The sequence below is a fragment of the Chamaea fasciata genome, unplaced genomic scaffold (genome assembly GCF_029207755.1).
Source record: "Chamaea fasciata isolate MVZ Bird 193981 ecotype frontalis unplaced genomic scaffold, bChaFas1.0.hap1 SCAF_1, whole genome shotgun sequence".
Lineage (NCBI taxonomy): Eukaryota > Metazoa > Chordata > Aves > Passeriformes > Sylviidae > Chamaea > Chamaea fasciata.
The window spans coordinates 13,516,895-13,538,948 of NW_027094086.1; the positions used below are offsets into that span (position 1 = coordinate 13,516,895).

Sequence of the window (22,054 nt, forward strand, 5' to 3'; positions counted from 1 at the left end):
ATCATCTTCAGGGTTCTTCTCTGGACCTACTCCAACAGGTCCATGTTTTTCCTGTGCTGAGGACCCCACAGCTGGACACAGCATTGCAGGTGGGGTCCCACCAGAGTGAATCAGAGGGGCAGAATCAATTCCCTCAACTTGCTGTCCACAAGGCTTTGGATAAAACAATTTATTTTTTAATAGAAGAACAAAGCACCAATGAAGAGATCATTTAATACAGAAATCCCTATCAGAATTTGCTAATTATTGAACAATACACACTGATGATGTAATTAGTCATGGCACAATGCATGTCCTGCCTCAGCATGCTCAACTGCTGCTGAGGAGTTCTGGCATGCTCATGGCTTACTGCTGTGTTACACCTTGCATACACCCTTGGTTGCAGTCACTATCTCAGACTGAGCACTGCCAGCAGCATTCACTGAACTACAATTCTATCAAATCTGGGTAAACTGAACAAAACTGTATTAGATCCCTTGAAAATTAGCAACTATATGCAGAGAGGCAAAGTGGTTTCTGCCATCTTAAAATTCTTTCACAAGTTTCCTATATATACAGAACTTCTGTAAGAGAATGATTTACTTAGTCCTAAGGAAAACTAATCATTATGTCCTTTGTGAGAAACATATATGGACAAAAGAAGCATCTTGCCCAGGATAATGGACAATTCATGTTGGCCAAAGAGCACAGGTTTTTCACACCTCTTCTCAAGGGACATGCTAGGTGCTCCACTGGCAGGTAGAATTGCCCCTTTCTGTTTGAAATACAACAGTTTTGAATCCTCCCAGAGGTCACAAAGTTTGGTGTTTCTAACATAATCATATGAACTGTCTACAGGGTGGTAGATGGGCATCTTACTAAAAGATCACATTTTCCAAAGCGTCTCAGTGACTTAGAAGTCCCATTGAAATTTAAAACTTACAAATCAGTTACACACCTGATTCATTACAAAATACATGAGCATAAGGTGGCATTTGTGTATATATACACACCCAGGAAAAGACTACTTAAAATGTCCTTTATACTAAACTTTTGTCTATGCACTGTCAGCAAAAAATTAAAATAGGTCAGTGAGGATATGAACTTTGTACACAGAGGCGATCGTGAAGGTACTCTGTGAATGCAGTGTGTGTTGCTGGGTCAGGCATTTCCAGCTGGGCTTGCCAAGTCTCAGCTGAAGTGTCAGCGTTTCACTGCTGCCTGTTCCTCTTTCTAGTTATGCTTCAGCTCCGCAATCACTCAGTTCTGTTACTTGATATTCACAGGAGCTACATTACCCTTTAAAACATGGGGTCATACTGGAAGTAGGATAAAGATATTTCTGTTTTGGTAGCTGTGGCAGAGTAAATACATTTAGAAAGGGTGTCTTCAAAGTAGATCCTGATAGCAGTTCCCATCACTGTGACAATCTCACCTTTTTTGCCCACAGCCATGTATGCAGTCGAAGTGAGGAGATTGCAGAACAGAGTCAGATAGATCTCAAATGAACCATCTCTTGGTGCGCTGCAGAGGAAATCCTAAATCTTCCAAAGAAATGACAGTTCACCAGTGTCCCTGTGGCTTTAAATAAAATATTGCGGCTGCATCTTTTATGAAGTCTTTTTTAATACATTCAGAAAAGTACTAAGGCCACTAAGCCTGCAACCAAAGCTGCACAAGGACATCCTCAATACTCATAACATCTTACTAACACTGTCAGGGATCAAAGCAAACTCTGGGGAACAGACACAGGCATTGCACAGGGTCTGGGTTGAAATCAACATGATGTCTCTCAGAGACTCTCTTTCAGCCCACAAATTTAGGCCAGAAATTCAGAGCCACAGCCTCCAGAGTACTCCAGACTGCAGAGGAAATTAAATCTGTGTGTTTGTATTGATCTGCCATAAAACTAGAGACCCCTTGTTAAACCTACAGAAGCTGTGAAGTGACTAATCTCCCTGCCTGCCAAGCCATTTCACTTGCATTTCACTTTAAAGTAAAATGTGCTCAGACATGAATAATATATCTAACTTCCTGTGCGCTTGAACCTTGAGAGATTCTGTCTTGCTGGAAAGCATAAAACTGGGTTTTATAAAGAGGAAAACACAGGATACAGTCAAGTTTTTATTTCACCTGCCCCTAGTCATATAAGGAAAGCAGAAGTCTGCCTGTCTCAGTCAGGCTGCTCACTTTCCGGGCTGAAACTCTCAGAGCTCAGCAAATCACAGCCCTCCCTCTCTAAATGGAAGTCAGACATAATTGTGCTTCTCACTCAGATATGGATGAGCTGGGACACACCACAGAACAAATGTGCATGCAGGTCGAAGTCTGTGGGATACTACTGTGGGGATCCCCAAAAGAACTGATGCACTTTTCACTCAAAAATAAGCCATCTTTGCTAATATCCATCAACTAGGTTTTCTTATCTACATTAATTTTCTTTGTCTCCATTACATAGATATTCTTAGGTTTATTAAATCAATGTCCACTTTGAGGATTAATTTTTGCAAAGATATTTTCCCAAATCTAAACTGAAGACCACCAAAATTTCAAAGTACAGACCAGAAACCGTAGCAGAACTGTTATTACAGACATCCTATGACTGGATTAACAAGGTAATAAACTCACCAGCTCTTGCAGACTTATGCAAAATGACCTCTCAATAAAGGAATTATTTTATGGATAGTAAACTCATGAAGAGGCAGTGAGGTCTCAAGGGAGGCCAGTGAAAATCAATGAAATTTGTGTCAGGGAATGCAGGCCTGTTTTCTCAGTAACATGGCTGGAAGGAGAGAATGTTCCTTTGAAATGCTAAATGGGCTAAATAGGGCAAATACAGGTCACAGAGCCCAAATCCCACTGCTACAGATATTCCTGCTAGCACTGCCATTCACGAACCTGGAGAGACAGGCCAGCAGCTGAGGAATAGGATGCTCAACTACCGGCCTGCATCACTGGAGTCAAGAAGAGGGGCTGCACCAAGGACACAAACAGCTGTGGGTACCAGAAAGTCCTGCTGTGTGAGAACTCCTCTCCTGGATGCACCTGGCAAGCCATGGGGGTAGGGGAACCAAAAACGTTACAGGCTGAGGTCCCTTATGCAGAAAGGCTGGCACCTTCTTTACCCAGAGGGAAAAGCTGACTTTAACCTTGGTACGCACTTGCACTGTGTGCAGCAAGTTTCAGACCACCTGAGAAACAAAGTCTTTTCACCACCCATCTCTCAGTACAACTGGGGAAGAGCAAATCTGTAGAGCACCCAGAACGCAGCACAGTGCTGAACTAGCCTGGAGTGCAAACAGTAAAAGGGGTTGTTATGTGCTGGAGATAACCCAAGAAATCCATGGGAGAACTGAAATCAGTCAAGTGCCTAATCTTGAGCGCAGTTTGGTATTTCTCCCACCCTGTCAATAAGTGACAAATAGTTTTGCTGGGACATTGTATGGCTAACTCTGAGCTCAAAGTCCTTCCAGGAATGGCTGCTCTAAGCCTGAGAACCACAGAGCTACAGGAGATTTTCTCCCTGATATTCTGCACTTCTCAGAGGAGCACCAACTGTCTGGACATCTTTCAGTGGTCCTTGGCAACCCTGGTGAGTACAAGAATAAAAAAATCTGCCTTAATCATTAATAAAGCATCATAATGCAGTAATATCTCAATTACTTTTAGCAATTTTTTTTCCATCTCTACACAAAACTCTTATCCAAATACTGTGCTGAATCATGACTGTCAGTAAGCATAAATACCCAGTACCTGACAGGTAAGATAATGAGTAATAAAATGCTTAGTGTTATGTACAGTTGGTAACAAACTTGATTTTGTACTGGTACTATGACTCAAAAATTTTTATTCACTTCCAACAAATACGTAGGTCCATCTTAAAATGAATAGAGATGCAATATTATCTCAATATACAATATGTTGTATTAAAACCATCAATTTTTTAATCTGTTCACAATCTAAATTGATAACTTCCTTTCTTTCATGTTTAGTATAGCTGCATTTCTAGGATTTATTTTTATTTTGAAGGAAGCTGTGATAGCAGTAAGTGCAGAAGTACTCACTAGAAAAGACGTTTGTATTGAATTTCTTTACATTGAAAAAAAACCCCAGAAACTGCCATGTTTTGACACTGATACATGTTTTTTTACCTCCTCCAGCTGGCAACACCACAATATGCAGGATGCTACACTGACCAAAGACATGATTCAAAGGAGTTCTTTCCACTGTCTTCCAGAAGTCTATTGAAATTCAGTGACTGAGACAACTAAACTGTAAAACAAAGCTGGAAAACTGATGCAGATTTTTAAACACTGAAAGTAATGATCCATTTGACTGAATTGCCTAGAGGCAATTAAATTGTTAGAGGATGACCTTCACAGTTCATAAATAGACATGGAGGAACAGGTAAGACTATAAAATGTAAGTCTGTGCACTAACAACAAAATGCTCAGCTGAAAACTGTGAACACAGAGGCTAAAAGCAACAGAGTAAGAAATAGTTGAATATGCATAAGTGAAACTTTCACTGAGTACAGGCTGAGACCATGCAAAAACCAAGGGCAACCTCACATTGTACTAAAAGAGATGTCTCCAGAAATGATTGGAAATCCAGTTGTTTATGTCATTGTATTTGATACTACAGAACATCATCTAAATACTGTGCTTTGTTCATGACATCCCATTCAAGAATGATCAGCTCAAAGAGATGCAATGATGTAGTTCAAATTTTGAAATGAGAAATGATGAGCCAGTCTCATGAGAAGAGAGAAAAATATACTGGATTGGGAGTCTGCCCTTACCTAGACAAAATGTGAGAGGAGCAGAACTGCTGTCTATAATCTTTCAGGTGAGTTGAAAGCAGAGAGCAAGAAAAGCTATTTAAGTAACGCTGAGGGATCTGAACATATTAGAGAGTTTTGGAGAAAAGACTTCTAATTCTTACTTAAGGCAAGAATAATAATAAATATATCAAAGCATTATGTATTGTAATATTCTTCAGATGACCTTCCAGTCTTGTCGTTTATAATTACATGATTTACACTGCTATCTCCAAACAACGTTGGGAATACTGTAAGGTGGAAGAATATTAGAGGCTGGCCTTTGAATGCACTGTAACAGGACACAGCCTTTTAAAAAACCTGGTTCATGTCAGCAGCAATAAAGAAAAGTTCAAATGCTGCCTATATTAAGACACTTGCTGTTTATATCAAAGCTTTTATTACAAGTGCATATACAGATATACAGATATTCTTTGTGTGTCTGGAAAGCTCAGGAGCTGTAAGTACGAGAGATGTCCCCATTTTGTGAACATACCCCCTTTGTTTTTGCCACAGGATGTTTCCTGGTTTTCATTTCAACAGTACAAGCATCCAGTAGTCCTTACCTGGCTGACTGGAAGGATGGGGGTTTAACTAGCCAGTCAACACCAAACTGGAGGCATGTTTTCCTCCAGCACCTGAAGGAAACCATAACACCTTTGAGGCATACAACTGTGTCAAGACAGAGCTGGGGATGTGCTGTGAGGAAACCCGATCAGCTGAGTAGCAGCATGCATGGAGACCAAGGGTCTGCTCTGCTTCCTTGCTAAATCAAAGTGTAGAAGCCAGGAGGAACTGCAGTGGCTGAGGATCCTTCTGCCAGCTCCACAGCCCAGCTCTGCATTTCACCCTTGGCTGAAGTCTCTACACATCTGAACTCAGCTGGCTTTCCTGCCTCCATGCGCAACATTGACTCTTCCTCTTGAGATCCAGATCACCAGATTTGCAGGAACCTTCAGCTTCTAACCTGAGATCTTGCGAAGTTACTGCAAAGAACCTGTCTATACAGTCACAGTCAGCTTGTTCTTCTTAGCCTGGAACTTGTCTAATTTTATACAGTGGCACATAACCTTATTTTATTTATTGAAATAATATAGAGTATGTAATTATTAAAGTGAACAAATCAAAATAGGTTAGAAGTCTAAATCAAATGGTGGTACAGCCTTTTAAAGTTCCCTTAAGTTTTCTTGTCTTTGAGAGTAAAATATAAGCCAGTATGACCTTTCCAGTCAGCTGGAGGCAACAAAGCAGCGTAATACTAATTAACATTCTGCTCATTTATACATTTCCTTCTTACAGAAAATCTTGTAACATTCAATAAGGCTTCACTGCCAAAAGAAAAAGAAAAAATAAACCACCATGTGCAGATGAAAAAATGAAAAATGTCTCGGAAATCTACTGACTGCCCTAGACTACACTGAGTTCCAAATGAATGCATGCCAATAGTAACAATGATTTTACTCAACAATTTTGCAACATAACACTACTGCATTTATTTTTTAAACACAGAAAGGACTGCTGTCTGACACAAATGTTTTAATGGCAAAAAAACATCTTATCTGCTTTAAATCTCTTTATCTAGGTCATGCAAACACGTAACAACAAGAATTATGGTATGTGAATTTCAGGGGATTATTTAATGGGATGAAGTTGCTCACTGCCTAAATTCTGGCAGGCTAATGAAAAACTTCATCATTAGGGAAAATCTATTATTAAAAATCGTAGTTAAATCTCGAATCTATTTAAAATATTTTCCTTTTACAAAAATCTAGCCTGAGGATGGTTCTGTTTGATTAGCTCAGCATTTTTCTACGTCTCATATATTATGATATGAACAGATACACAGCTGTGGCACAAGCACTCGGAATAGCTCCTTCTGTCAGGACACCATCAAGGATCTTGTCTTGTTTGATTAGACCTTGTCAAAAGCTCACAAGTACATAAGCTTTGAAAAGATTAATATTACAGAAGCATTCTTCCTCTCCTCTTAAGATTAAATGGAAGTTTTCCTTTAAAGTAATAAATAAATCCCTAAGGAGTCCAGAGAAGTTCTGCTGCTCTACTGAACAGCTTGCTCCCATTGCTGGGCCATGTGTTTGCCATTTCTCCTTGTAAGCAATATTCTCTCTCCACACATGCAGAAAGCTCAGTGAACAGGTATTTATGTGCTCTGACAATAAATTCAAAATGTGACTTCTTACTGCTTCAGTAACTCAAGCCATGCACCCTGACCCTTATTCACCAAGAAACAGCATCAGCTTAACCTTGGCTCATGTGCTGACCAGCACTCCCAGGTCCTTTTCCAACAGGCACCTTTCCAGCCACTCCAACTGGAGCACTGTATGGGGCTGTGAACAGAATGCAAGACCTGACACTTGGCCTTGCTGTATCTCATAAAATTGGCCTCAGCCCACTGATCCAGCCTGTCCAATTACCTCTGTAAGGCCCTCCTGCCCTCCAGCAGATCAACACTCCCACACAACTTGGTATCATCTGCAAAGCTGCTGAGGGTGTCCCTGATCCCCTCATCCAGATTGTAGATAAAGATTTACATTTCAGTCCACATGTAAGTAGGTTGTGCATGTATGAACTGCTGAATTTGCAAAAAGTTTGTGGCAACTGAAGACATGAAACCATTGATCAAGTGGTCAATGCCTTTTTCTACAGGTTTTTCATTTTCTGAGAGAGAATACTGATATTTCACACAAATATTTTCAGCCTGCATGCAAAATGTCACAATTTCCACTGCACTGGAACTTTTCCATAGCCACTATATGTTAAAATAAATTCCTCTTTCCAATTTTATTGTGCTTCTCCTGAGCAGTTTATGCAATCCTTTCTTTCATCCTCCATTGGCCCTATAATATCTTCCCCAAGAGTACTGATGTTACTGGCCCCATCTAAATTCAAATGTTCCATATTCATCAGAAAAGCAAGCAACACAGGGTACAAACATATTTCATGTGAAATTGTGTAGGAAACACTGTTTCAGCTGGTGTTGATTTACAGATTCAACCAAGGAAAGTAATCTGAAGTGATTAATACATTCGTTTGGAGCAGCTCTAGCCCCTCTGTAGCACAAGAAAGTGAATGCAAACAATTATCTTTAAACCACTTGTGTTTGATTCAATACAGCAGACCCAAAGCACAGCACTTGAAAAAAGCATCACTTTATAGAAAACTAAAGAGATTAGATTTTCCCCCACGAAGAAATACTTTTAAAGGATCTAGGCCTTGCAACATTGTGATAAAGCACAATGGCATATAGAGAAAACAAATATCCCATTGTTTTGTGTGTGTTGAAAGAAATATTATTTTTAAATAGGTGGGATACTGGTTGGGCACATGCTTGAAATAATCATGTCTTTGATTGCAGGACAGACTTCAGGATGAGATGTGCCCCTCCAAGAAAAGAAAATTTTAATAGTTCAAATATCTTCCTCCCTCAATATGTGAATGAAAATCCTCTTTCCGCAAGCAAAGTTGGAGCTGCAGGACTAGGCACAGGAACCTGTGCACAGACTGTGCACACAGTGAACTCCCAAACTGGTCCCTCCTTTGTGTACAGTGTGAGGAGATCTGAGAGTGTCACGCAGGCAGCGAGAAAGAAGAGCAGGTGGCTGGCCCTGAGATTACTGTTCCTCCTGTAACGCCAACACGGCACACCCAGCAGCATTTCTGGCACCGTGACCTACTGGCCTTACAGCACATATGACTCTCTACGCTGTCTTTTCCAATCTTTTCCCTATTCTCAGTCTTCAAAGATTGCTATAAACCAGCATGTCCCAAATATGTGCACTTTGGTTTTGGTTTCTGTATCCCAAGTTCTTGGGACATAAATCTACAGATCACAAACATCTTGGAAAGAAATTTTGGTGGTGGGAAGAGTTGTGATCTCGGCATTTGATGAATCTCATGTGATCTGAGGTAAAATCCTAGCCTAACTTAAGACACTGAGGTCAAGGGAGTCAGGCTGTCACCTTCACATCTTCCTAAAAATCTCAGCTGAAACAGAGAGATTTCAAAACTTCTTGGGATTTAAGTGGAAATGGATACATTTCTCATCCTTAAATTTGTTTGAAAAGCTGGACAAATTGAGAACAGTGGTACAAACTAACCCAGCTGATTTTGCGCTGATGTAGGTTTGGAGGCATTCTTAGAAGCCCTCCCAACCAGTGTCACTGAGCAGATAATCATCTTTGGTTACCAGCCAATAACAAAAAGCTGATAATATCAGCCATCACAGCTTAAAAAAGACAACACACTATGCCTTCATAAAATATTCAATTGGAAGGAATCTCTGGAGGTCATCTGGCCCAACCTTTACTGAAAGTATAACCAGTTACTACAAGTTGCTCAGGGTCATGTCCAGGCAAGATTTTAATATTTCAGAGCTTCTCTGGACTCCTGTTCCAATTTTTTACTTACCCTCAGAGAGGATAATTCTTTCTAAATATCTGATCAGAAAGTCCCTTGCAAATTTTGACTACTGCCTCTTGTACTATCCCTGTGCACCTTGGAAAATTCTCTCCATCGTCTCAGTAGTTGCAACCGGAAGAACTCCCCAAGCCTTTTCTTCTCTAGACTGAGCAGAACCAGCCCTCAGCACCTCCTTGCGTATCACATGCCCCAAGCCAACCCCAACCTGAAAGCCAGCTTTCCTTGGGGCTTGAGTCTTGTAAGAAGACAACTTTTTCCAGTCTATTTTAGAGTTGCATAATTTTGCATAAATTAAAGATAAATAAATAAAGCTTATTAAAATAAAATAAAGCTTCTAATAAACCTTGCTTTACTTCTTATGTTCAGTGTGTTTTTAAAAACCTGTTTTCATCCCTTTCTAATTACATATGTAGTAACATGACACCAATGGCTCTATTATGGACCCATTTTTGTCATCGCAGAGATCTACTTATTAACCTCATTTTATCTCACCTATTTCTACCATTTCCCAGAAGACTTGAAAGGTCTGAGTTTGTCCAACATGCTATGACTTTTGGTAATAATTGTCCAAGACAAGTCTTTAAGCTTCTAGACACTCTCAAAAGGGTATTTGTACAATCTCTTTTGGGATTTATACATGATAACGCTACTTTGAGTTTCTTTCCGTGACAATCTCCCTCTGTCTGCACTGAACAACCTGCAAAATAGCAGTTTAAGCTGAGAGTTACTTTTTCTACATCTTGGTAAAAATAAATTAATTTCAACTAGAGGAAAGTGTAAGTTAATTACATCCTGAGCATCAGGAAACAATTAACAGCTTTCTATTATATCACCCTAATTTCTAAGCTATACAATTATATGCTGCTGCAGAAAAGGATGTATGATTATCAAGACAATGATCTTTTCAGAAAAAAATGAAAGGAAATTGCTCCACTGCTGACAATCAGTGCTATAAATAATGCCTAGCTAATATCTTTTCAGAAGTCATTTCCATTATTTGCAATCCTAACTTTGAGTGATGTGTTGGCTGTGTGTTGTCAGATTCTCCTTCCAAAGAGAATGAGCGTAAATGCTGGACTGATTCCTCAGATAAGCCCTCAAAAATTCATCTTTCTGTGAATATTTTGCAATACTCATTAGAATTAAATTAAAAATCCTTGTTTCTATTAACCATATTGTAATTATGTCTTGCATTCGCTTTGGCTCTTAAATCAGGGCCAAGACTGGCTTGTAAAAACACAAAGGGACTGCAGCCACAATGCCTTGAAGGCACAGGTCATAACACGAAGAGCAACAGACATGACATACAAGCACTTCCTTTCAACTGCCAATAAACCCATTTGGCCCAATATGCAGGTGAGAGGTGCACACAGAGCCAGTGGGTTGTACAGTGGTTCAGCTGAACACTAACTTCTGTACCACCACAGAAAAACACCCAACATTACTTAGTCTGAGAAGCAAGGAAGCAAACACACACAAAACTCTGTAACACAAAAGTCCAAGGCTACTGTGTTGGATGGCCACTGTGTTACTGGGGGTAGGAGAATCTTCCCAAACCAGGTACAGCATATAAGATTCATACAGGATAAATATGATAGTGCTGCATCAGTAAAAGAACTTTGGTCTCTGCAGACTCCTCGTGCAATGCCCCTTTCAGGACAGCTATACCAGTCTCACAGAAAGTTTAAGTTCTGTTTCAAGCTCTCCTTCCCTATTATTTTCCACCTCAAGTTTTCTTTGCACTGTCCTCAACAAATATGATCTTGTTTGAATCTCATCTAGCATTACAGCTTGGAAGTATAGTTGCCACAGCTCTTAAGAGGAATAACAGTGTCCATCTCCCGGATTCCTTCCACTGCCTTCTCCTCTCCTGTCACACTAAACACAGTATTACCCTACTTGACTTTCAAACTCCCACCTTTGCTATCACCATCTCTTAGGTGCATTGGCTTTTGCTCTGATCAGCCATTTAGTAACAGTTTGTCATTTGATTTTTTAACTTCAAGTTAGCATCTCTATTGCTTGCTGCCTTAATAGAGGAGGCACCCTCACCCAAACAGCCACAGCCCCTTTTGGATGGAGTCAACCAAATCTCATCTACCATTGCGAAGATCTCTACCAAAACCCTGACATGTAAACAAGGGTCAAGCAGGACAAGAACCAGGGTGGGAAGGGACTTCTGGACTGGCAGAGCTGCACGCGTAACTTCAAGAACTGATTCCCAGAGAAGCCAATCTCACAGTGGAGTCTCCATCCCCTGACCTCAGGCCAGCCGATTTTACCCCCTACACTGTCATCGGTGCATTTGACACAATAATACCCTGGCTGAGCTCCCCAGACTGTTCACCATGGGCTCAGACATGCACCAATGCAGTGCACCAGCCATGCAGCAGAAGCCCCAGTTCAAGGGAGTTGGGCTGCTCCTTTCTGCAGCTGTAGCCAGACACATGAGACCAACAGTCCCACAAAATCCACAGCATGACCTACCCCTGGTTCCTCACAGAAACCAGAAAACGCTCATCTGCCTGCAAATCCCTGTGACACGGCTGTGGTAGCCCACGTACCCAACCACACAATTGCAAGGCAATGGAGAATTACAGCCTTGTGATGTAAAAACACACTTCTATATTTGCTCTGAATTAGCAAGTGCAATCAGAAACATTTTTTACTTATTCACAACTGCATCTTCAAGATCTGAATGCATTTACTAGATTGTGGCACTGCTAAGACACAAACTATAAAAACTGTAAAAGGCTGATAATTAAGGTCAGGGTTGCCTTCTGAAGTAGTGCTGTCACACTGGTGATAAGCTGGTCATGCAAATTGCACAGTACAAATTTCAAAACACATCAAATGTCAGTATTTAAGCATCCATTCATGCACAATACTGTGACAAGAGGAAAGAAGTAAAGGTAAAAGACTGGAAAGAAAAAAAACACTGTCAAACAGGCAGTCTCTGTTCCTGTCCAGTAACGGCATGTGCATTGGACATTTTAAACTCAACACTATTTTTATGTTGTCTTCTACTGGAGTCTGAATTTTTTTAATGGGAATCCAGTAAATTAAGCCCTGAGGGGGTTGTCAAGCAAACCCAGCAGTGGCTGCTGTCACCATTCCCTCTCCCTGTACTTGACCATGTTTCCGCTGTCTCCTTCACCCCAGTGTTGGCACTGGTCTGACTTCATGCTGAACCTGTTTGGAAAGTTAAATTTTTCTTATTTGGCTTCAGCTGCTTCAGTTCCCTGAACTTCTGATCCCAGACAAACACCAGTGCGAAGTGCAAGGGAAGAGATAAGAGCGGGGCAGTGGCAGCCTGCACTTAGATCCGCTCTATCAGTAAACCACAGCCTCAAACCGTACGTATTTCAGTGACACGGGGGAAGCCAGCACCCATTTCTCCCCCTGTACCTCTACAGAGAAAGCTTTTTTGTGGTCATGTGGTAAATTGGTTTGTAAAACTGACCCAACTGAAATACCAGCCTTCCAAAAGCTCTGCTGATCACTTCCACAGTGCAGGTCACCATATGGTGATGGTCCAGATATGCTTAAGCAGTCCACATGAGGAGAAAGACAGAGGAGGGAACCGAAAGGCAAGAACAACTATTTAATTCCAGTGGTTTATATATTAAAATTGTTTAAAATACGTGGTTTACATGTCCTGATCTTGCTTAACAACAAAACCAGTAAACCATGATTAACACATGAAATGCACTCTTCCCTCGGCAAATGCCAGTGGTTCTGCTGAGACTTCAAGCTTTACACTTTGTCTCTATTAACCTTTAGAGCCTCAACACAGTTCTTCAAAAACCAGATATATGAACCAAACCTGATTAGCTCTTGCTTCTTCCCCAGCCTTTGACCCCCTTTGTCAGTTCTTTATCAGTTTAACCTCTTCCCACTTAAATTTATTCTGAGGAGATGACTGCCTTGAACACAGGAAAAAAAGTATCTTTGAGTTAGCAAAGGGAATTACATAAGCTTGCTCTGCCAGGACGGTAGAAGCAAGAGAATTAACAGAATAACAATACCAGGGTTATGAAAATAAAAAGCAGAATAAGTAGCAAGAGAGTTAGAAGGGCCCTGAGCCTCAGAAGGCAATGTCTGTTTCTGAGAGCAGACACCAAGTCCAGAGCTATCACCAAGCTGGCACTCAGCACCTGGGCACTTAATGATGGGGGCAAATATGTTTATGTCAGGAACTTTGCTGGACTGCAGAGAGGCTGGCATTTGCTGCTGTGACAATATCCTTCACTTTCGTAAGTCCTACATCACAGAAAGCACTGAACTTCTGTGAGTTTTACACTTCAAAAAGTACTGGAGTCTACAGATACCTCAATTAAAATAAGACACACCGATTTCTCCCCCGTCCTTTTCCATCTATCCAATAGTAAAAGCTGGCTAATCTCCCTCCTGGCTCCAGTCTGGTCCTTACTGATGTGTGTGACTCTGGGGGGCAAAAAGAGCAGATCCCTTCCTGAAGGGGGTACCCAGAGCTCCCTACCCATTTCAGTACACAGTATCCTCTCTGCATCTTCACACTTGGGAGTTATTTCTCTCTGTGCTTTGAGGATGCCACTCTTGGACTCGGGGTCTGACCTCCCAAACCAGAAATCCCAGTCCTGACAGAATCCGACCTTTGTGGCTTCACACAGACCATCCCTCACCATTCAGAACCCAGTATTGCTGCAAGATACTGCTACCAACCACAGCCAAGATTTCTGTTGCATGGGCTTTATTTTTCTTCAGAGCATACAGCAGCTACCCCTGTTGGGACCTGATAAACAGCTCAAATTCCTAGGCACTCCTGCTACACAAATAGTAAATTGTAATGACAAGTGATAGGAGGACTTCTCTGTCATGGTGCCAGCCTATGGCCGCTCCTCCCACAGGAGCAGGGACCATGTAATAAATGCAAGCCTAGATTGATTTTGGCACATTCATTCTGCCTTGCCTGCATGACCATCAACACTGAAACAAGTTTCTTTCACTTTTTGATAGGCAGCTCCTCTAATATAAAATAAATAAAAAATATTCTTGCACATGCTATACACATCAACTCGCCTGCCAATCTCTGCTAACCTGAGACAAAAGTTAATGACTGACTCCATCTGGAATGGAATACATAAAATATACAGCACAAACCACTCATACAACATTTGCCTTCTTATGTACACAGTGAAAGAACAATCACTATTTGCACATGCGTTGTTAACTACTTATCCCTGAGCTGCACTTGAGGAAAGCTGCTGAGGCTAACAACTGAATTATTAAAAGGCATAGCTAAAAGGAAAGAACTAAGGAAACAAAGCCTTAGATCTTCATTCCTAGAAATGTTGAATAGCCAAAGTTTTAATGAGGGACATGAGAAATTTAAATTCCTGGCCCAGGAATCTCATTTTATATATATATATATACACACACACACACACACATATATGTATATGTATATGTATATGTATATGTATATGTATATGTATATGTATATGTATATGTATACATATATGTATATATGTATATGTATATGTATACGTATACGTATATGTATATATGTATATATACACACGCACATATGTATACAGATGGGGCTTTTCATTAGAATTAGTACCAATAGGGAAGATTGAAACACATGAAAGGGTGCATCAAGAATCAAAAACTCTTGAAAACTGAACATATAAATTTGAGAAACTTTTTAAAAATTTAAATATTTTATAGTAATAAAAATATGCAATTGAAATTGTTGTGATAGGGTAGAGTAACAAGAAACCTGATCTCAGAACACTTCATTATGCAGCTTTACCAACCTCTATTTGACATCTTTTCTTTCAGTGTATCACTCTGGTGAAACCTCACAGAGAAAACTGAAAATTTTTCGTTTGCTTGATTTTGAAAAGCAAATTGATGGAAGTGAAATTATCTGTACAGAGAGCTCTGGAGAAGTCTGTTCCACAGATATCTGATGATATAATCCCCGTGTTCTTTCCACCTTGAAGAAGTGAACAGACAAGGGTCTTCTCAAGTGAGACAACTGAAAACTATTTTTTTAAGGATTAGATTTGAACCCAGTCAGTAGCTCTTGGGAAATGCAACCACTAGTGAAGAACAAAGGAAGTTGCAAGAAAAATGTGCAGGGGGTAGAAAAACAATCATTCCCTGAGGAGGAAGTACAAAATTGGATTGTCTTAGACAGATTACAAAATCTCATTTTAAGAAATTCTGTCAATTCTTCAAATGGCATAGATGTTTGTTTAATATCTAGGGATGTGACTTGAGAATAAGTGACCTCTAGACAATTATATATCTCAAATCCTTTTAAAGTCTAAGCTTACACCAGAGTCTTAACACACTTTCAAACTCAGTGATAGCATTTACTAAATACTGTGACTATACAGTTTATATAATCCTACATGTATCATAGCAATATATTAACACTAAGAGTCTTTTGATATCACTGCGCTAGAAACTGTCACTGTTATGTGCCATGGGCTTTCTGCATCTTCGAGTGCTAATGAACTTTTCAATCTTACCACTATGAAAAATGTTGACTGTTTATTGCTTAGAATAAGAAAAAAGTTATGGACCTATAGGTGCTGCCGTCCTTCACAAGTTAATGACTGAAAGTTATGCACTCTAATATGGCTTCTGAAAGTGATAAGGTTCCTGAAGTTTGGAACAGTTCCTGAACTCTGGAAGACAAGTGAAACTGATTTTGTCTTACAGCTTCAAATTGTGTAGCTGTTTACCATGTAAAACCTTTAACTCTTTAAAACAAAACTCATCCAACAACTCCAACAAAAAGGGAAGTCTTTTGAATTCTGTTGAATCTTTTGTCTCTTTCAAAAGAAAGAAAAATATCTAAGAAGCATGCTTCATATTTCTCTAAGCAGAAAGAAACACAATGCTGATTATAAAAATTATTCTATCAAAATCACTGCCTCGTTTAGAGAAGTCTCGTATTTATTTACCCAACTATTTAACATAAGTGTGAACAGTGAAAATATGTAGCATCTTGTGAAAGCTGGTGATAAAGAGGGATCCAAAAGTCTGCAGAGACATTAAATGTCATTCAGGTTACACCTACTACAGAGAACAGCACACCACATACAACAGCAATAGGTGTTTAAATATTGCTGCTTGGTCAACTGAAGCCTGTGGATTCCTGAATTGCTAGGCACATTTTCTGCAAGAAATGAGGGACCCTTGGGAGATATACAAGATTTTGGTGACAACCTGGCATCAAGAAACAATGAGCAGATGAAGAGAGTTCAGACATCCCTACCGTGTGAGATAGGCAACAAGCATCTACATCAAAACATGCCCATTGAAATTTCTTTTGGTTGCCAGAGGGCAAGATCAGCTCTATCCAAATCAGTGCTCAAACCCAGACATAATACTTTAATCCTTCTGCCAAACAGTGCTGAAATGGGCACAACCTGTTGCCTTCAACCGTGAGGGAAATGAGCTTGGAATTGCTCTGCTTCTGAAAAAATTCTTAACAACTTCAATAGAGCTGTTATTAAGCTTCCAACCATGACTATCAATGTGACACCTTCCTTCAGGCACTTCCAGCAAGGAAACTCAGGGACATTCACTTCCCCAGGGCTGTACCAGGCACAGATTTGCAGGCAGGGATGTAGCAGGGTAGAGGCCTCAAAGGGCTCTTCCAGTCCTGAGGAATCTGAAGGCCCCGTGAGCCTCTCAAACATTTCAAGGGCAGCGCTGTCGCAACCTCCTCAGAAGAGAAAGCTCACCACTGAACAGCTATAGGGTCTCTGCAGCAGAACAAAGGGAAGAGCTGAGATTTTGGGTGGCTGGAGCTGTCAGACAGCTGGAGCCTCCAGAGTTTGTCCTTGCAGGACTATCAGTGCCAAAGCTTACAGACGGATCGTGCCCATCCCAGCTTTCGCCTTGCTCTTGCTAATCTGCATGGCAACAAAAGCTGCCAAAGGGTCTGTTCTGGCGTGTCACAGTGCTGAAATCTTCATCTTTCCTTCACAGCTGTCAGCTTAATAATTTAAAGGCTTGCCAAGAGCCAAACTTCTATGTCCTCACTTTAAAAAACATGTTTCTATTAACCAAAAGTAAGAGGCATTTGCTCAGACAGCTACTGGGTATGGAAGCAAAGGACACTACTGGATGTAGAAATTTACCATGTTACCTAACATATAGCTCAAGATCTTGTTTCTTTTTCCATAAATCACCCCACCCATGGGCCAGGATTTACATCACAGCCTGTGCCAGCAGCCAAGTTCCTGGGTACCAGCTACATTACACACATCAAGGCAGAGGCTCCTGACCTTGCAAAGGCAAAACACTTATCACAAGCAACCAAGACACAGGAACAAGGAGAAGGAAAAAACTCTTCATCCTACTCCTTTCCCTCCCCCAGCCACTGTGCACTTGTCTAGGGAGTGGAAGAGAGCACAGGGCTTCCATTACCACCACAGGCACTGCCAGTGTGCAAAGCCAGGCTTGCCAAGGTGCTGCTCCGACAACTTTAACCCTCACTGCATCAGATCCCTAGCAGGGAAGGACAGATATGCAACAGCCCATGGGAATGAGAGCTATGAGGCAATGCACAAGGCCAGAGCAAGACAGGCACTAGGAACTTTGCAAGGAATTTAAATCAAGCAGGTCCGATAAATATTTGAGTTTAGACACACATGCTGTTTGGTCTAGTACAAGAGTGCTTTAAATACCTCCATTTGGTTGGGTTTGTGTAAGTAACACCATGCTCACAGTTTCATTTTACACTTTTATTCCTAAGTTATGTGCTCATCTTGCATGCACTTTCACCCAAATACACACATAATCACCTGTCTGGCTGCATCAACCCCACTGGGGAATCTTGCAGTCATAAGTATCACTAAGAATAGAGTACAGTATGTTGCCTTGAGTGCATGTGTGTGCTGGTTTTCTATCATCTGTTTGCCTGCCCCAAAGGCTGCTGATAAAAATTGTCTTTGATCCTGAAAACACTCCACATTTTCATTTTGCATTAACAATTATACACTTATCTTGGACAGGAAAAGGGAAACTTTAAATGCAGGGTTGGCTAAAACTTGTCTGCCAGCCAGTCTTTTATCACTTATTTGTGGTTTTTACTGCCTGGAAAACCAAAGAATACAAATCCTTTGCAGAGAGTATCCCAACAAAGAAACAGAATGAAGTTAAGAAAAAACTGGGGGCAAGTAGACAATTTTAGGCGCAGTTTCACAATACAGTTCCAGCTGACCCAACAGCTCACTGCTATCCAAGCGGAAATTTTGTGTCTCCTCCACCACATCCACTTCTTCCTCCTGGTTCCACATTCCAAACACCTATCTTCTGCGGCTTCTGGAGGTCTGCAGATCAGAAAATTAACCTACCCACCAAATCACCACATTGGATCTGCTTTCAAGAAGTCCAAGAAATTCCCTGAGCAGGCACAAAGAGGAGGTGGGACTACACTGCTGGGTAAGTAGGAAAAGGGCCAGAAGAAGAGTGGATCTCCCTTTTCAGCAGCAGCCAGACATTATGCACATTGACTTGTTCATGAACTCCCAGTCCAAGCAGATCTAAGCCACTTCTTATAGATTCATGAAGGAATGTCCATAGGTAACTTCACAGGATGGGAAATAATTACAGTGTACCTGCAGATCACCTTGCCCAAAAAGGCCACTGCGTTTCAACACCTTCATAAATAAAATTACAAATGAAATTCTTGATAGCAGCACAGATAAGGTGATTCTAGGAGCCTGATTTGATAACATTTCCTCAGTTTCTCCTTACAGAAAGATTGCAAAGCTTTTGCTTTTACATTTAACTATGAGGTACACGGAAAGATTAATGTGATCCTTACAGAAATTTTGTATTACCCTGAACTCTTCAACTTCTAGTAACATACATTAGGAACAGCAGGATTCTTATCTGACACTTGGATGCTCAACTCTGCACTAAATCCACCACACAGGACCAATGCCAGTGCACTCTATGACCCTAACTGTCACTTCAGGCTACTTTGAAGCAGAAGATTCAAGATTCTCAAGATTCTGGCCTGTACTGGAGCCAGATTACCAAAATAACATTTACTTGCCAAACAGGAGTGTCACTGGTATGCATCACAAAGTGGCACTTCTCCTTACTTCGTGGATGCAAACAGTAACAGTGTCTGTACTAGCAGCAGTGATGGCATCTGCCAAAGCAGGAAACATTTCTATCGCTTTTCAGTGTTTGCCTGGCATTTGAGAAAAAAGTTTTTAAAGATTCAAGAAAAACTACTGGGAAAATATTTTTGTCATCCCCTTTTAGTTACTAATATAACACATTATAATGGGATTTTTTTTCCTGAATCACAAGATGGTCCATCACCAAACCGAAATTATTAAAATTACTGTTTCTCCTCTGTACTGCATAGGTACAGCAGGCACACATAGCCAGCATACATTACGGAAATTAAAAATTAACTGAGTCAGGCGTTTTTGTTCAAGGCTCCTGTGCTGCTCACAACTCCAGTCACACAGCACTGTTAATTGCTGCTGGCACTGACAGTAGGGATCCCCTTCCATCTGCTGGGACCAGCTGATGCAAAATAAAAACAATCCCTTGGAGCGAGGCGCAGCTCTGCAGGGTCAGCGCCCGGACCCGCTGCCAGCGCCGGCCGGGCTGTGCGGGAGCGCTGCCCTCCGTTCGCCTTGGCTCTCCATGGGGTGCTGAGACACTTTATCTCTTATGGTTTCTTTGGGGTTTTTAATCTTTAAAGGCGCCACTCTCCTGCAGCGTTTGATGCCTTTAGTGACGCAGCAGCCTCTCCCCAGCCGTCTCCCGTTCCGCGCAGGAGAGCAGAGGTGCCCGCGGCAGAAGACCCCCGTGCGGTGCTTTACCTCCCCGTGCTCGCAGCGCCGGCCGCGGCCCCTCGTTCTCGTCGCTGCTGAAAGCGGGGCCGGAGCCGCGATGGAAGCAGGGCAGGTGCTCCGGTGCAAAGAAAGCCCGCGGGGACAGACCCTCGCCCTCCGCCTCCCAAACCTCCCCCTGCCGTCGTCAGCGGGGTTGCTGTTGACCCCGGGTACGCGTCGCCGGCAAAGCGGGAGGAAGACACCGCTTACCGGAGCTGCTCGCCGGTGAGCAGGACCTCGGCCATGTGCTCCAGCTCCGCCGCTTTCTGCTGCATGCTGCTCATGCCCTCCTCCATCGCCGCCGGCCTGCGGGCACAGCACCGCCGGGTGAGGGGGGACCCGGGACTCGCCGCCCCCCGGCCGCGCTGCCCCCGCCGGCAGCTCCGGGGCGCCTCCCGCCCGGCCCCGGAGCTCTTCGCGGGGTTGGCGGGCAGCGACAGCCACCTCCAGCCGCTCCGGCTCACCTGAGCGCCTCAGGTCACTTTTCTCCTCGGCAGGCTCGGATCCCTCCCGCCGCTTCCCGTGTTATTGTGTCACTGGCAGGCGGAGAAACACATGGCTGCAGCCGCCGCGCCGCAGCCGGGCTCGCCGAGGCAGCAGCGGCCCCCCCCGGCTGTCACACGGCAGGGTCGGCGCTGCCCCCGCGGGAAGGGGCAGGCTCCCCGCCGGGAGCTGCGAGCCAAGCGGCTGCTGCCGCTGCCCTCCTTGCCAGCCCCGGCCCGGGAGGCAGAAAGCGGCCGCACAAGGAGGAGCGCAGCGCTCCCCGCCCGTGGCTCCTTCCCGCGGGTGCAAAGTCCCGCGTCCTCCCTTCAACGCGGGGCTGCTCGGAGGAGCAGTAAGCTCAGAAGAAGCCGATTCGACTGCGCGGGCGGAGATGTGACTGCTGCCCGCTCAGGTAGTGCGGGCTGCGCCTTGGCAGGATCAGTGGAGATGCAGGGGGGGCAGGAAGAAAGGGAACTGGTGATCTCGGGATTCACCCTCAAAAACTGTTACTGCCCTCCTGCTGTCCACACTGCCGCTTATCTGCCACCCAGGGGTTATTTTCAAACCCTGGTCCCCTGCTCACGTCAACTCTTTTGTCTCCAGGCGACAGAGGATGCAGAATTCTTGAGGGCAGGGAAACATTTTGTCTTGGCAACGGGAAATAAATTGCAAGGTCACACTGTTTGTCAACATTTTTGATGGGGAAAAAGAAATCGTCCTTTTCTTTTAAAAAGTCCAGAAGGAGGCATCTTCTGCAGTGGTCCAACCACGGTTTTCATTTGCAAATACATGCAATACCTTGATTGCCTACCTTTATATCTGTCTGCACATACTCTGTGTACATGGAAATTGTGTCTGCTAAAGTACTTGCAATACTGTCATCAATTCAGACCGAAAATGATAGAAGCACAAGAAAAATTAAGAAGGAATCAAGTGAAGCTAGTAGTAATGAGAGTGCAGACAATGGGAAGAAGGTGTTGTTTGCATTGCCCATAGTAGATTTGTGGCATTTATTACCAAAGGTGGGTCTGGATGTAAAAGAACGAACTTGGAACTAAGCAGAAAAATACTTGGAAAAGAAATCTACATAGGGCTACTAAGCAGACAGCAGCCACGTCCAGCTCAGGAAATTCTCTGTTCTAAAAATAATGGTCTCACAAGGCAAGCACTTGTGTGACATTTCACATGTGCTTTCCCTGCTGCTCACTACGCATCTGTTTATAGACACTGAGATGAACACAGGACTAGATGGACCTTTGGTTCAATCCAGTAGGGTCCTTTTAATGAGCACCTTTGTGAGTCTCAAAGAGCACTAGAGATCCATGAATGGCAAAGGGAGAAAAACACAATCTGCCTTTGTTTCATTTTGGTCAGAGACAAGGGATACCTTAGCACTGTAAGCACTACAGGTTGAGCTTACTTTCTGTAAATTGGGAAGACACACATTTAATCTGAATACTTG

General features: G+C 42.5%; 1 protein-coding gene and 1 long non-coding RNA gene across 4 annotated transcripts in view; one reads left to right on the forward strand and one right to left on the reverse strand.

Moving 5' to 3' along the window:
• The window catches only part of DEPTOR (DEP domain containing MTOR interacting protein), a 77,832-nt gene extending 57,117 nt beyond the window's left edge, over positions 1 to 20,715 (reverse strand). The window contains exons 1-2 of one of the 2 annotated variants that reach the window (XM_066176833.1): positions 20,574 to 20,714; positions 20,320 to 20,415 (exon numbers count right to left, since the gene is read on the reverse strand). In XM_066176833.1, the coding sequence (XP_066032930.1) occupies positions 20,320 to 20,405 (86 nt within the window). In that variant the 5' untranslated portion in view covers positions 20,406 to 20,415; positions 20,574 to 20,714. Of the gene's footprint in view, positions 1 to 20,319 lie in introns of both variants that reach the window. The other variant, XM_066176843.1, reaches the window with a different exon arrangement.
• On the forward strand, positions 3,474 to 8,429 carry LOC136301393 (uncharacterized). 2 transcript variants are annotated; one of them, XR_010723862.1, is made up of 3 exons: positions 3,474 to 3,571; positions 4,140 to 4,386; positions 8,175 to 8,429. It is a non-coding gene; the product is annotated as an uncharacterized lncRNA (long non-coding RNA). The 2 variants fall into 2 exon arrangements; XR_010723861.1 differs by lacking the exon at positions 8,175 to 8,429 and adding an exon at positions 5,315 to 7,117.
• Positions 20,716 to 22,054: the final 1,339 nt, after the last annotated feature.